Source organism: Hippopotamus amphibius, chromosome 9 (assembly GCF_030028045.1).
Source record: "Hippopotamus amphibius kiboko isolate mHipAmp2 chromosome 9, mHipAmp2.hap2, whole genome shotgun sequence".
Taxonomy (NCBI): domain Eukaryota; kingdom Metazoa; phylum Chordata; class Mammalia; order Artiodactyla; family Hippopotamidae; genus Hippopotamus; species Hippopotamus amphibius.
In genome coordinates this window covers 113282783-113297610 of record NC_080194.1, presented here as the reverse complement: position 1 = coordinate 113297610, position 14828 = coordinate 113282783, and the positions used below count along the sequence as shown (strand labels likewise).

The 14828-nt window shown below is 50.2% G+C and overlaps 1 protein-coding gene across 1 annotated transcript; it reads right to left on the bottom strand.

Moving 5' to 3' along the window:
* Positions 1-245: 245 nt before the first annotated feature.
* Positions 246-13834, bottom strand: QPRT (quinolinate phosphoribosyltransferase). Its single transcript, XM_057750716.1, has 4 exons — positions 13771-13834; positions 1915-2450; positions 827-958; positions 246-744 (listed from the first exon to the last, which is right to left on the bottom strand). Exons 1-4 carry the CDS (start codon positions 13781-13783, stop codon positions 526-528), a joined length of 900 nt encoding a protein of 299 aa, XP_057606699.1. The 5' UTR covers positions 13784-13834; the 3' UTR covers positions 246-525.
* Between the last annotated feature and the right edge of the window lie 994 nt (positions 13835-14828).

Below are 14828 nucleotides of genomic sequence, written 5' to 3'. Positions count from 1 at the left end.
GCTGAGTCCTAACCACTGGCCCGCCAGGGAACTCCATCATTTACAATTTCTATTTTACACTTGTTGAAAGAGTTCTTTAGAATTTTTTTCCACATAGATCGTTATCACGTTGTACCTACGAGCCAAACGCACAGGCCAAAACAGCTACGTGACAACGGGTGCCCAGCTGACAGTGATCATTAGACACCATTGATTAAAGATGACTTTAGTGTGTGGGAAAAAAAGTGCATCTTAGAACAGATGAATGATGGAAATTTCTAACGTTTACTGAGCACTTACTCTGTGTTAATTATCACACAAAGAAATCCATAAGGTTGATTAGACCCATTTTATAGATTAGGAAACTGAGGTGAGCAGAGGTGAAATCAGTCCTTCGAGGTCCCACATACAGTACGTGACGGAGACGGACCCTAGCCCAGGCTAACTCAAGAGTATCCTGTTGGCCACTGGACTTAAAGATGTGAAACCTTGAGGGTCCCATGAAACCATATTATCCCACTGCTGGCGTAGCCTCCTTGGCTTTATTTAGGACCGGTGGGCATAGGGCACTGGAGTGGCCCCTTTGGCAAACAGCTTGAGGGAGAAATCGAGGGCTGGGGCAGCCTGGGTCAGCATCCCCAAAGAGATGACGTCAATGTGGGGGCCACAGAACTGAGGGAGGTTGTCCAGCGTGACGCCCCCGCTGGCCTCCACGCCCACATTCGGGAACTGGGCCTTCAGCGCTGCAGCTGTGGGGTGCAGCTCCTGCAGAACAACATAAGCCAGGCAGAGGTAAGAGCCCCCAACCCGGGCCCCTCCGCTTCCCAGGAAGCAGACCCTGCCTCACCTCAGGCTTGAAGTTGTCCAGCAAGACAAGGTCTGCTCCTGCCTCGGCCGCCTCCACAGCCTCTTGCAGGCTGCTGCACTCCACCTCCACCTTCAGGGCGAAGTCAGCTGCCTGCCGGGCCCCCTGCACCGCCTGTCAGGCCACAAGGGTGAGAGTGAGAACAGGTGGCACCTGGCCCTGGGGCAAGTGAGCTGGGATGGCATTGGAAAGGCTCCAGATGGATAATAAACTTGGGGTTAATGAGGAAACTTGGCATCAAAACGGCTTCTTGCATATTAGATGAAACCATGTGAAATTACCATTTTTGTGGGCCAGAAAAAGGCCAAATTCAGCAATATTGGGCATTTGGACCTGAGTTCAATTGACTCAGAATACTGAGACTGGAAAGGGTCTTCGTGAACATTTTCTCAGATGGGAAACAGGTCCGGGGAGTTGGAGTGACCTGCCCAAGGTTGTGGAGTCATCAACCGTGGCTTCCCAATAGTCTGTCCTTTGCCCTTGAACATCATACCAACCAGCAGAAGAATGCTGGTGAAGGGCTTCCCTGGTGGCGCAGTGGGTAAGAACCCTCCTGCCAATGCAGGGGACATGAGTTCAAGCCCTGGTCTGGGGAGATCCCGCATGCCGTGGGCAACTAAGCCCGTGCGCCACAACTACTGAGCCCACACACCACAACTACTGAAGCCCTTGTGCCTAGAGCTCATGCTCCGCAACAAGAGAAGCCACCACAAAAAGAAGCCCGCGCACTGCAATGAAGAGTAGCCCCGCTCTCCACAACTACAGAAAGCCTGCGCAGCAACCAAGACCCAATGCAGCCAATAAATAAATAAATAAATAAATTTTAAAAATAAGCCAAAATTCATTAAAAAAAAAAAAAAGAATGCTGGTGAAGAAGCAGGTCCAACCCCTCATTTTACAGGCGGAACCACTGAGGGGTCAAGCAGTCTTGCATCTCCCAACCCCCAGGCCATCACTATTCACCAGGGAGCCAGGGAGTGGTTGGGGGTCCCTGGTAGAGGCGAAGGGCTGTGATGGGGAGGGGGACTGGAGCAGGGCCAGGGCAGGGGCTCAGCTGGACAGACGGACACCTTTTCCACACCACCAGCTGCCATGACGTGGTTGTCCTTCACCATCACCAGGCTTCCCAGGTCGTAGCGGTGGGAGGCGGCCCCGCCCACTAGGAGCCCATACTTCTCCACCAGCCGGAAGCCTGGCGTTGTCTTCCTCGTGCCTGCCACATGCCCGGCCCAGCCAGTCCCCCTGGCGGTCTCCACAGCAGCAGCGGCCGTGCTGGCAACTCCACTGCAGCGGGCCAGCATGTTAAGGGCCACCCGCTCCCCCAGCAGCAGGCAGTGGGCAGGGCCCCGGACCTCGGCCACCTTGGCCACAGGCACCAGCTTCGATCCCTCAGGGAGGAACCAGGAGACCTGGCAGTTGACTTGGGCAAAGATGGCCTCAAAGAAGGGCCTCCCAGCCAACACCCCGGGGGACTTGGCCCACAGCACCGCCTGCGAGGGGGCTTTCCCCGCGACCAAGGCTACGTGGTTGAGGCCTGGGCAGTCTTCTCGGAGCCAGCTGTCTGCCAGGGCGGCCAGAGTGGCAGGAGGCAGCAGGAGCTCCAGGCCTGGGAGGGAAAGAGAGAGAGCAGCGTTACATTTTGGCTGCCTTTCTGGTTGTCAGGGGTGATTGTGAAAATATTTAACAACGGGCTGAACTGGGCACTAGCTAATCAGGGTGAAGATCTGGGGGTCCCAGGAGAGGGGCTGAGGCACTGGGTGGGCTTGTGAGCTGAACAAGTTTGTCAGATTGACCAAATAAAAATACAAGGCACCTAATTAAATTCAAATTTCTGACAAACATCAAAGTTCTTTAGTATAAATATATTCTAGGCAATATTTAGAACATACTTAAAAATTATCCATCAGTTATCTGAAATTCAAATTTAACTGAATACCCTGTATTTTTTCTGGTAAACCTAATGCTAGATCAACAGCTATTCACCAATGGAAGAGAAATGCAGCCACCTAAAAGTCACTCTGCCTTGCATAGAAGAATCGGTTATTTACTAGCAGAAGCCCCCAGGAGAATGTGACTGTGTGTCTTTTCTATTCTTGTCTTCTCTGTAGCACCAAGAATTTTAAAGCTGGAAGTTCAGCTTTTTACAGACATGGAGACTGAGGACCAGAGAGGAAAGGCAAGTCAGCTGAGGTTGCACAGCAAATTGACGGCAGAGCGAGACCGGCAAGGCCTTGTGGTCATGGCTGTCTGTCCCTCCACCTTTGTCCTCTAGTTTGAAAATCTCTCCATCACCTGATGTTTCAAAGCCAAAAAACTGTCATCTCTCTAGCGATGGGATTGTATAAGGAGGAAAGAGCACGAGGAAATTGGGTTTGAGCCCCTGCTCTGCGAGACATAACTTCAGGAGTGTGGGTGAGCCCTTTGCCTGTAAAATAAACGTTAAGGACAAGGTGGTCTCTGAGGTCCTTCCCACCCGGCGTGCCGCGTCGATGGGCCCCTGCGTCTGTTGAAATGAATGGGGGTGACCGCAGAGGCGGAGCTCAGGCCCGGTGCAACATCGCCATCTGTCGGCGAAGAGAAGACCTGCAGCGTCATGGGCGGTGCCATAGGTGGACTTGGCTTCCCGGGGGAGAGGGAGACAATTCGATAGCATGTGAGTGGGGCATGGTTTAAGTTAGTTTTGTTTCCCCCACCTTTGCTACAAGTTGAAGTTAAGGCCAGACATTCTGGCTCGCTCTACTATCCGAAGGGGGGGGGGCCTTCTTGTCCAGCCCGTCTTCCCCAAAGCCAAGCTTGCCAACACCCCGCCTCAAGTCACAGACCTCGGAGATTGCACCTGACCCTCCTTCCCCAAGTCCTGCCCACAACTGCCCCCAAGTGGCTGCCATTCCCTCTCAGAGGCAGCCATGCCCTGGCCAGGTGCTGGGAACAAAGTGGGTGATGGGGGAAGGATATAGTCCCTGCCTCCACCGTTCACGGTCCAGCCACACAAAAGGCCAGTGAACAAACAGCAGAGATGTATGCAAAGACCCCCACTCCTTCAGACCAGGTGCCGTGATGTTTGGGGGTTTTTTTTTTTTAGCATTTTTATTGGAGTATCGTTGATTCACAATGTTGTGTTAGTTTCAGGTGTACAGCAAAGTGAACCAGTTAGACGTATATCCACTCTTTTATTTATTTATTTATTTTAGATTGAATGTTTGCTTTCAAAGTGAGTCTGAATCTTGGACTGGTGAGTATTGGGTAAACAAACTGTGACAGAGCTATACAGTGGAATTCTACTGGGCAATAAATTAAAAAAGGAACCAACTACTGATACACCCAATAGGCACACATCTCAAATGTATTATTCTAAGTAAAGAAGCCAGATTCGAAAAGTGACATGCTATTTGTGCCCATCTATATGAGTATATTCTGGGAAAGGCAAAAAATGAAACAAACAACAACAAAAAACCACCACCACCACACACCCCCCCCCCTCCCAGCAACAGAGAACAGACCAGTGGTTGCCTGAGAGTGGGGGAGGGGCCGGCTGAAAAGCAGGCAGCACCAAGTTTGGGGATGGGACTGAACTGGTCTAGATCTTGTCTGTGATGGTGGCTACAGTACTGATGCATTTGTCAAGACTCACAGAACTTTACACAGAAAGGGGTGAATTTTACTCTCTGTGGTTATACCTCATTAAACCTGACTTTAAAATTAAACCACAAAAAGGGAAATTTAAGTGCACCACTCTCCTGCTTAAAGCCTCACTTTCGTTGTATTAGCACCAGCTCTCTTGATGTCTTTCCATTTTTCATTGATTCTTTGGACACATCCCTGTTGAGCACCTGCTCTGTGCCCGGTCCTAACTGCTGGGTGACAGAGAGAGCAGCTCTTTCTCTTTGCTTTCACCTATGCTGTTCCAAGGTTGTGCCTCCACCCAGAAGTCCCTTCCCTCACACGCACCCCAAACTCCCCCCTCACCTCTCGCTCATCTTCAGAGCTTCTCTTAGACATCACTTCCTCAGCTGGGGGCTCTCACAGACCCCCCCCAAATCAGGTCACGTGCTCACCCAGCTCCTTGTTCATCCCCCAGTGTCATCCTCTGCTGGTGTTTTCTGTCTGGGGCCAAGATGTCCACTGAGTTTTTTGTCGTACCTAGCACGCTGCCCCAGACAAATGTGCCGCTGGTATAGGTCAACGGTCAAATACTGGCAGTTTCACATTGTTTAGTTTAATGCTGTTTGATGAGGCCGCACAGTGCAAGGAAACACAACCCAGACTCCGGAGCCCCTGGGCCTGGGTTCCAATACTGGCTCTGTCACCTTTAGCTAAGTGATCTCGGGCAAGTGACTCAACCTTTCGGGGGCCTTCAGTGTCCCCGCTGTAAAGGAGATAGTAACACGGATCATCTCATAGGCTTGTTGTGAAAATTAAGGCAGTTAATATTTGCAGAGCCCTTGAGACCACAGTAGGTGTGTTTGCTGACGGAATGACCGAAGTGTTTACCGAGAGTCGGGGGAGCAAAGAGGAAGAAATGACTAAATGTCCCTGAGGAAGGGGGAGTTTTAGTGGCCTTGAAGGATGAGTAATGTTTGCCAGGCAGAGGTGGGAGGTGGGGAGGAGGGTGGGCAAGACATTTCAGACTGAAAGAGCAAGGGTTCAAAGTTCAAAAGCAAGAAAATAGAGGAGGTGAGGGAGGCTGAGTAGGATTCATGGGAGAAATGTCTGGAGTTGAGGCCGGAGTGAAAAAAAGGACTAAACCAATTAGCTGAGGAATTTGGACAGAGCCCAGGAGGCATCAGAGAATTTTAAATGAGGGAATGATACGATTATGATTTTGTTCCAGAAAGGTCACTTCGGCCACCAACTGGAGACAGGTTGGGAGGCCAAAGGAGGCTGGGGCAATTGGCCAGACCAAAAGTGATGAAGCCCCAGGGGCTTCCCTGGTGGTGCAGTGGTTGGGAATCCGCCTGCCAATGCAGGGGACATGGGTTTGAGCCCATGATCCCACATGGAAGATCCCACGTGCTGCGGAGCACCTAAGCCCATGAGCCACAAAAAGAAGATCCCACATGCTGCGGAGCACCGAAGCCCATGAGCCACAAAAAAAAGAAAAAGAAAAAAAAATGTGATGAAGCCCTGAATTGGGGCAGTAACCAAAGGAAGAGTGAGCAGGGGCAAGCGGGAGAGTTGTCTCCGAGGTAGAATCTACTGGAATTAGCAGCTAATGAGATGTAGAAGCCCGGGGTTTCCATCCTGGGTAGCTGAAAACTGTCATAAGGAATTGTTCAGGGTGGGCTGGGGTGGAGGATGGGTTCGGCAGAATCCGCAACCCGCACAGCCTGCGCTGCTGGGATGGGCCAGATGCAGGCGCCTCGGCTCCCTGACGCTCTCTCATCTGCAACTCACCACATGGGATCATTTCCACTTTACAAGTACGATACTGGATCTCTGGGAAGGTCAGAGTGTATGACAGAGTAGCAGAGCTGGGGAGAAAGGATGACTTTGGGGGGATTCCCCGGAGGCCAAGTGGTTAGGACTCTGCTGGGGGCTGAGTTCGATCCCTGGTCGGGAAACTAAGATCCTATATGCTGCTAAGCCTGCACGCCACACGTACAGAGCCCACGCACCCTGGAGCCTGCCTGCCACAGCTAGAGAAGAGAGAACCCACACGCCACAACTAGAGAGAAGCCTGCTCGCTGCAGCAAAAGATCTTGCTGTGTGGCCAATAAATAAATAAATAAATAAATAAATAAATAAATAGATAAATAAACAGAATGACTTTGGTTTTGCAGATGTTAAGGTTGAGATGCCAACAGGGAACGTGGGTGGCTGTGCCCAGAGGATAGGGAGAAGAATGTTCTGGAGTTCAGAGGAGATTTGGCGGCGAGGAATGGAGAATTTGGAGACACCTGTGTGTGCAGATGGGCGCTGAGTGGGTAAGATCACCAGGGCGGGGTGAGAGAGTAGGGCAGTGGGAAACACCAGGATTTGAAGGACACACAGAGGCGTGGCTGTCAAAAACAGAAGTCCCACCAGGAGGGCGTGGATGGCAAAGAGGAGTTGCAAGTAGAGTGTGAGCAGAAGCAAAGCAGAAGAAAGGCTGAGAAGAAGAAGGAGAAGGAGAAGAAGAGCAATCTTAGTGCCCTGCGGTAGGGACACAAGTCACATCGTCATGGTCAAGCAGTAGACGGGAGGTGAGGAAGTGGGGGAGGGGGTGTGGACCGCTCCTCTCAGCAGAAGTTGAGAAAGCAGGGCCTCCCCCTGGGCTGCACATTGGAATCACCTGGGGAGCTTTTCGGATTCTGCTGCTCAGGTCCATCCCAGATCAATTGAATCAGAATCTTTCCAGGGTGATTCCCATGTATCCAGGTTTTGGAAATGCTCCGCCTGGGATTCAGCTGCACAGAAAGGTTAAGAACCAGTGCTCACCCAAGACCACATGTTGTATCCCTCCATTTATATGAAACATCCAGAAAAGGCAAACTGAGAGAGGCAGACATCAGAATAGTGATTGGGGCTGGAAATTAAACGACGTGGGATCTTACTGGGGTGATGGAAATGGTCTATGGCGATGGTGGCATAACTCAGTAAATTTACTAAAAAGCTTTGAATAGTCCACTTGAACAAACAAGAACCAATGCTCTGGCAAAAGGCAGGAACCATTTTGCAACCCTAATAAACCAGGTACTGGGTCAAAAGCCGATATCAAGAAGAAGAACAACCGGAGGGACTTCGCAGTGGTTGAGAATCCGCCTGCCAATACAGGGGACACGGGTTCAATCCCTGGTCCGGGAAGATCCCACATGCGGTGGAGCAACTAAGCCTGTGTGCCACAACTGCTGAGCCTGTGTGCCGCAACTACTGAAGCCTATGCACCTAGAGCCTGTGCTCCACAAGAGAAGCCACTCAATGAGAAGCCCTCGCACTGCAATGAAGAGTAGCCCCCACTTGCCACAACTAGAGAAAGGCCGCACGCAACAACAAAGACCCAATGCAGCCAATAAAAAAAAAAAAAAAAAAAAGATAACCAGGGACTTTCCTGGCGGTCCAGTGGTTAAGACTTCACACTTCCACTGCAGGAGGCGTGGGTTTGATCCCTGGTCAGAGAACTAAGATCTCACATGCCACGCCTCGTGGCCTAAATAAATACATAAAATTACCAATCTTAAAAAAAAAAAGGGAAGAAAGACACCCAGACACTGGGCACTCCTGAAAGGAACCCCCCCCCCTCCCCCGCCCTGGCAACCTGTGCAATACTTTTGCTAAAATAGCTGAACCGGAGTTAGATCAGACTTCTAGACACAACCGCTAGTTTACAAGAAAACCAGAAGACAGAGGAACATGTTAAACTATACCAGGGGGGTACAACAGCCAAATTCAGACCACAGGAAACTCTCCAGAAGGTAACCTGATGTCTTCAACATGTACATTGCAAGGAAAACAAAAGATTAAAGAATCTAAAACACAAACTAACCAGTCACAATGTATGGCTCTTATTCAGATCCTACTTCAAGCAAACAAATTGAAACCAAATGAGAACATTTATGAAACAATTGAAAATTAAGGAAATTTTTTTGAAGTGGGTTATGATTATGATAAAAAAGAAAAGTCCTCATCTTTTAAAAATAATAAAAAGTAATAAACTACTGAGATGTTTATGTATGAAAAGATTTGACAGCTGGTTTTACTTTACGGTAATCTTGGAAGATAGAAATTAGAAAGGGTATGGGGACATCCCTGGTGGTCCAGTGGTTGACTCCATGGTTCCACTGCGGGGGCGCAGGTTTGATCCCTGGTTGGGGAACAAAGATCCCACAAACCGCGCAGCTATGGCCAAAAAATAAGTGGGGGGGTGGGTATGGATGGGACTGGATTGGCCAAAAGTTCGTGGTTGTAGAAGCTGAATGATGGGTACAAGAGGATTCATCATACTTCTCTGTCTACTTTTGTGCATGTTTGAAGTTCTCTATAATAAAAAAAAGTAAAATAAATAGATAAATAAGGAAAGGAGAGAGAGGGCCCTCACTTAAGGCAGGGTCAAGGAAAGTTTTTTTAGGATGAACAGAGCAGTGATTCTCAACCTTGGCTACACGATGGAATTATCCGGAAAGTCTTGCCAAATGTAATGTCTGAGCCCTAACCCCAGAGATTCTGATATAACTGGCCTGGAATGTGGTAACTTAATTCTAATTTGGAGAATAATAGCTACCACACCTTGGTGCCCACCAAAGGCAGGGCTCTTGCTATATATATACTATATCACAAATCTTACCTGCCCTTCATGGTAGAGGTCATTTGTAGAGAGAGAACCTAGGCTCAGAAATGCAAAGGGAAATTACCTATAGAGCAGAGCTAGAAAATGGGAATTCCTTGGCGGTCCAGTGGTAAGGACTCCGTGCTTTCACTGCAGAGGGGCCGGGGTTCATTCCCAGGTCGGGGAACTAAGATCCTGCCAGCTGTGCCGTGCGGAGCAGCCAAAAACACAGAAAAACAAAACAAAACAAACAAACAAAAAAAACCCCTAGGTCTTATGGGACTTCCCTGGTGGTCCAGTGGGTAAGACTGCGTGCTTCCACTACAGGGGGCGAGGGTTTGATCCCTGGTCAGGGAGCTAAGATCCCACAGGCCGTGCAGTGAGGCCAAAGAAAAAAACCCAAAACATTAAAAACATTAAAAAAAAAAGAAAGAAAGAAAGAAAATGATCAACATGGACCCTGGTCTTCCCTGTCCACCGAAGGTAGTTTTAGAACCACACTGCCTCCACCAGCAGGGGTTACTCTCCTGCCCACTTATGCAAGATCAGCTGTTCTGATCACCTATTGTAAATGCAGAATGTTTGTGAAAAATAAATACATCTGGTTTTCTTTAAGCCCCAACTCTCTCCTGCATTTCCAACAGAAGGGGTTCCTGCGGGTAGCTTTGAAAATAAGGGCTCTCCTAATTAGCCGCTGACGCCGAAAGGAACTGCACAGAGGAGCAGGGCTGTTTTTGCAGCTGCCTGAGGAGAAGCTGCTGCACAGAGGAAACAGCTGTACCGCCTTGTCCCCTTTTTATCCTTGCCGTTACTATATGTAAATATTCTCTCAAGATGCCTGGACTTCAGAGAGTAGAGTGTTACCCTGTGGGGTGTAACTTTGATCTCTCAAGGCAATACTTTCTTAATTGGTTATTCCAGAATTTTATTAAAATTGGCGTCTCTGTGGGGATCCAAAGCATCTGGGGAAATTCCCTCCATTTGTCTCTTTACAAATAATGCAAAAAGATATTTACACACAAATAATGTAAAAAGTCAGTGTAAACTGACTCTGGCAGAATATTTGAAGATTTTTCTTCCCACTGGCACTTTTGCTGTTCTTGTCTGGATTGTTGATTGATTTTTACTGTATTTCTGTGTTGCCCTAACTGGCTGGTGGCTCCGGACCGGGAGAGGCTGGACCAGAATCAGAGCGTGTATCCCTGCATCTTTCCTTCAGTCGTTTAATAAACACTTATTTGTGCCTTTGGTGGACAGGCACAAAGGCAGGTTCTGCAAATGCACCTAAAACAAATATCATGAGTTTTTTGTTCTTAATTTGTTGTGTAACCATGCATAACCATGTGGCCTGTGCTTGCAGAAACAGTGACTTTATCTGAGGCTGACAAAGTGTTCCAGCTAAAAACAAGTCATGATGGTTTCCCCCAGTTTACAGGGGAAAAAAATTAAATAGATGTCAGGTTTAAAGGTTTTGCCTTTATAAGTTTTTCTTAAAATTCTGGTGCCGGCTACCACTTGTCTATACTAGAATCTGGAATGACATCATGTGTAATAATAATAATAGCTAACGCTTTTATGGCCCTTCCCAAGCACTGTTCCAAACATTTTTTATATATTAACACATTGAATCCTCACAACAACCTTCATAAGGTAGGTTCTATTATTATCCCCATTTTACAGATAAGGAAACTGAGGCGCTAAAGAAGCAGGTAATTTGCCCAAAGTTCACACAGCTGGGAAGTATGGAGGCAGGCTCATAAGCCTAGGCAGGCTGGCCCCAGAGTCCTGTCATTTACCCCATCTCACCACACTGAGCACTAAATTATTATACATTTATTATATCTCTATTCGCAGAGTTCTACAAGCCACACCCAGGGATCCAGGGCTCTGTCCCCGGTGGTAGTAGTAACAGCACGGATGGGGGAGGGGCAGGCGTCAGAAACACCTGGCTTGAACCCCGGCTCCATCACGTACGTGCTGGGTGACCTTAGGCAATTTCCTAACCTCTCTGAGAGTCAGTTTTACACGGAAGTCACAGGGCTGCAACGAGGAGGGGATGGGCGATTCACGTCAAGTACCTGAGCCAGCCCCCTGCCAGATGCCTTTGAACCCAGGTTTCTGACTCTGGCGTTTGGTCGCCCATCTGTTTATTTGTTGATCCGTTTGGCAAACACCAGATGGAGACAGAGGCTGCTTAGCGCTCCAGCGTCCAGACCAACGTTCTTTTCTTTTCCCCTCTCACCCTAGAGAGAAGAAATGACCTCCAAATAGAGCCAAATGTGATTGCCCGTCACACAAGCGGTAAAAGAATCCACAGGGTTTCAGAGCGAGGGGACATGACCCGTCGTTAAGATATAAGAGTAGTAAGAGAAGGCTCAGAACGCTTGGCTCTGAGAATAGGCGGCTGGCACTGGACACGTGAGAGGAAGTCCCGCCAAGCACAGAGAACGGGACAGAGCAACGTCCCGGTAGTGGGAAGCCTGGGGCATCTGTAGGTGAAGGTGCCCGTGCAGCGTAGCAACAGAGAGGGCTGAGTGGCAGGAGGGGCCCAGACTGAGCAGGCCCTGAAACGACAGGAAACAGGGTCTCCTATAATAGGCAATGGGGGCTCCCCTGGTGGTGCAGTGGTTAAGAATCTGCCTGTCAATGCAGGGGACACAGATTCGAGCCCTGGTCCGGTAAGATCCCACATACCTCGGAGCAACTAAGCCCATGCGCCACAACTACTGAGCCCATGCACCGCAACTACTGAGCCCACGCGCCACAACTGCCGAAGCCCGCGAGCCTAGGGCCTGTGCTCGGCGACAAAAGAAGCCACTGCAATAAGAAGCCTGTGCACTGCAATGAAGAGTAGCCCCCGCTCTCCGCAACTAGAGAAAGCCCTCGTGCAGCAACGAAGACCCAATGCAGCCAATACATAAATATTTTTTAAAAAAATAAGCAATGGGAAGTCTGTAAGACTTCTGATCAGAGGTCACATGATCAAAAATGCACTAAGTTTAAATGTTTAAGTTATGCCTAGGGTTCTTGAAAGATGTAAGTTGGGAGACTGTCGCAACAGCCTGGACAAGGAAGCAGTGAGGCAGGGTAAAGTGCAAGGGAAGGGCATGTGTAAGGGGAACGCCCCCTGCACCCCATGTCCCCAGATCTGGCCCCACCACTTAACACCTTGGCCACCAGCCTGCCATCTGCTTCTGTCCCAACTCTGTCCTCGCCCCTCGTTTGCCCCATGTCCCCAGCTTTTGCCTCACCCCCTTGACTCGACTACTCCCTCCTGGTTTAATTTCTATAGGTCAGTGATCCCAGCACCAACATTTTCAGTTTTGCCCAGAATTAAACATCAGTGTCACCATGTGTGTGAAGGCTGCCAGGCAGAGGAAGCTTCCCCCAGAGGGCGGGGGGAACAGAAGGACATGGAGGTAAATCCATAGGATGCAGCAACTGGCTGGATAGAGGGGTTTGAGGGAGGGTGAATAGTCAAAAGTGACCCTGAGGTTTCCAGTCCGAGCAGGAGGCTGGTGAGGCACGAGCAGAAACAGAGCTGGTGTAGTGGGAAGACTTTGAGTTTGACACGCCAGGGACACATCCCCAGAATAGAACTGGAACCTGGGGTGGACTCAGATCTGGAGAGACAGATGTGAGGAACCAAAACCATCACCAGCGTAACTACCGAGTGATTTCTGTGCCAGGTGCTTGACGTGCGTGTATATTCTCATTTCTTCCTCACCACAGCCCAAGGGAAGACCCTGCTTTCCCTTGATCAATGAGGAAACTGAGGCACAGCGAGGCAGGGTAGGGACTTGAACCCAGGCTCTGACTCTGAGATCATTTCTGAACCAAGAAGTAGTCTGGACCTCGAAGAGCTGGTTCCACTGCCCAGCCAGAGGGTCTGAGTGTGGGGCCAGCAGAAGCCCCAGACCAGGGGAGGGAGGCCAGGACCGGGGAAGGAGAACCCCGGGAGAGGAATGTGAAACTACCGGGAGCCCTCCATGCTCGTGTCACTTCCCACCTCCATCCCCAACCTGCTGAGCAGGGAACTATTATTGTCATTTTGCAGATATTGCAATACAAGGAAATGAGGCTCTGAGACGTCAGGTGACTTGCTCAGGGTCCCGCAGCCTGTTCCTGGGGGAGCCGGATTCAAACAGGAGCCTTTTGTCTCCAGAGCCTGGCCGGCATCATCCTGCATCCAGCCTCCTTCACTCCCCACATGCACAGGAACCACAGGCCTCAGGCCCCCTCCCCCCACCTCGCGGCAGATGGAACAGGACTTTGCCTCACTCCTCCAGAGTTGCTAGTGAGGGCCAAAGTCCAGAGTCGCCCCAGGTCCAGCCTCCTGCTACCCGGCCCCTTCAGCCCCCAGGAGATGGCCTATTCCAGGCCACCCCTGAATTTCCTGGGGCTCAAGCCCCTTTCTTCCCCACAACTCACTTGGAGTCCTGTGGTAGAAGGAGAAAGAAGAGTGAGAAGAGGCCTTTGGAAGGCAGAAAGGAGTGCTTGGGTTCAGAGAGGTTGGAGGGAGATGGGGGAGGGCTAAGAGAGTAGAAGAAGACCAGCAGAGAACTTGGTGTTGGGGAAGCGGGGCGGGGTGGGAACGGAGAGAAAGTGGGATGGGGGACGGGCAGGAGAGGGGCAGAGGGTGGTGCAGGGACACAGGGGAGAGAGGTCTGGGAAGCTTCTTTACCTTCAGGGTCCATGACAGCTTGGAGCTGGCCGACCGGTGTGTCCACTGCTCGATCTAGTGTTTGGAGAGGCCGGAGGCTGAAGGTGGGGGTGGGGCTGCCAAAGGGAGGTGGGGAGGGGCCGGTCTGAGCAGCCGGATCAGCCTTGCCCTCCTGGGTCTCTGGGGCTCCCTCCTGCCTCCAGGACACTCAGTCACATAACTCAGAAGTTCTCTCCTCTCTGAGTGGAGGCCCTGTTCTCTCCACTCACCCAGCCTCCCTGCCCCTGCTCCAGGGTGTGCTCCCTCCGACGGCTGGAGAGCCTTTTTCATGGTGCACTGGGGAAATCCTACTTCCATCCTTTTTGATCTCAAATACCTCTTTACCTTTTTCTGCGCCTCCATTTCCTTAGCTGTAAAGTAGGATTAATACTAACCTCACATCTTCAACTGAGAATCAAGTGAAAAAAACTCTGCAGGTGACGCAGAGTAGAAACTCAACAAGTAGCCACTTCCCTACTCTTCCTTCTTCCCAAGTTACTTTAAGGGCCCTGAGCAGATCAGAGCCGGGCTTCTAAATAAAAATTATTTAGAAGCCAATTATTGCACTGGGACTTCAGGCACGTTCCTCTCCCAGAAGTGCTGGGAACTCCGTTTCTTCATCAGAACCACTTACTAAAGTCTCTGGGACCATTGATTGCCAAACACTGGCCTCTTCCCAGCCTTCTCCCATTTCTCCCTCTGCAGCACGTGACCCCACCAGCACTGGGACTCAGGTGAGGCATGAAAGGGTCCTGGGGCACAAAACTGGAGGAGGCCTTACTCTCAAACTCCATTTTGCACCTCGGCACCTTGTTTGCCCCCCTCTAGTCCAGGCCAGCTCCTGACAGCCCTTCTCCAAATGCATTCTCCCTTTTTCACCCCAGCTGTCATTTTTTCCTGGTTTCTCTCCTAAAGGCTCTTTTCGGTCTTCTGTAGGTCCTTCTTCCTACAGGCAGCCCTCAAACAGTGGTGTCCCCTCATTGTGGCAGGACTGGTCCTCTTTTCTTCCTGGGCACACAGCTAAACTACATCTCCCAGAC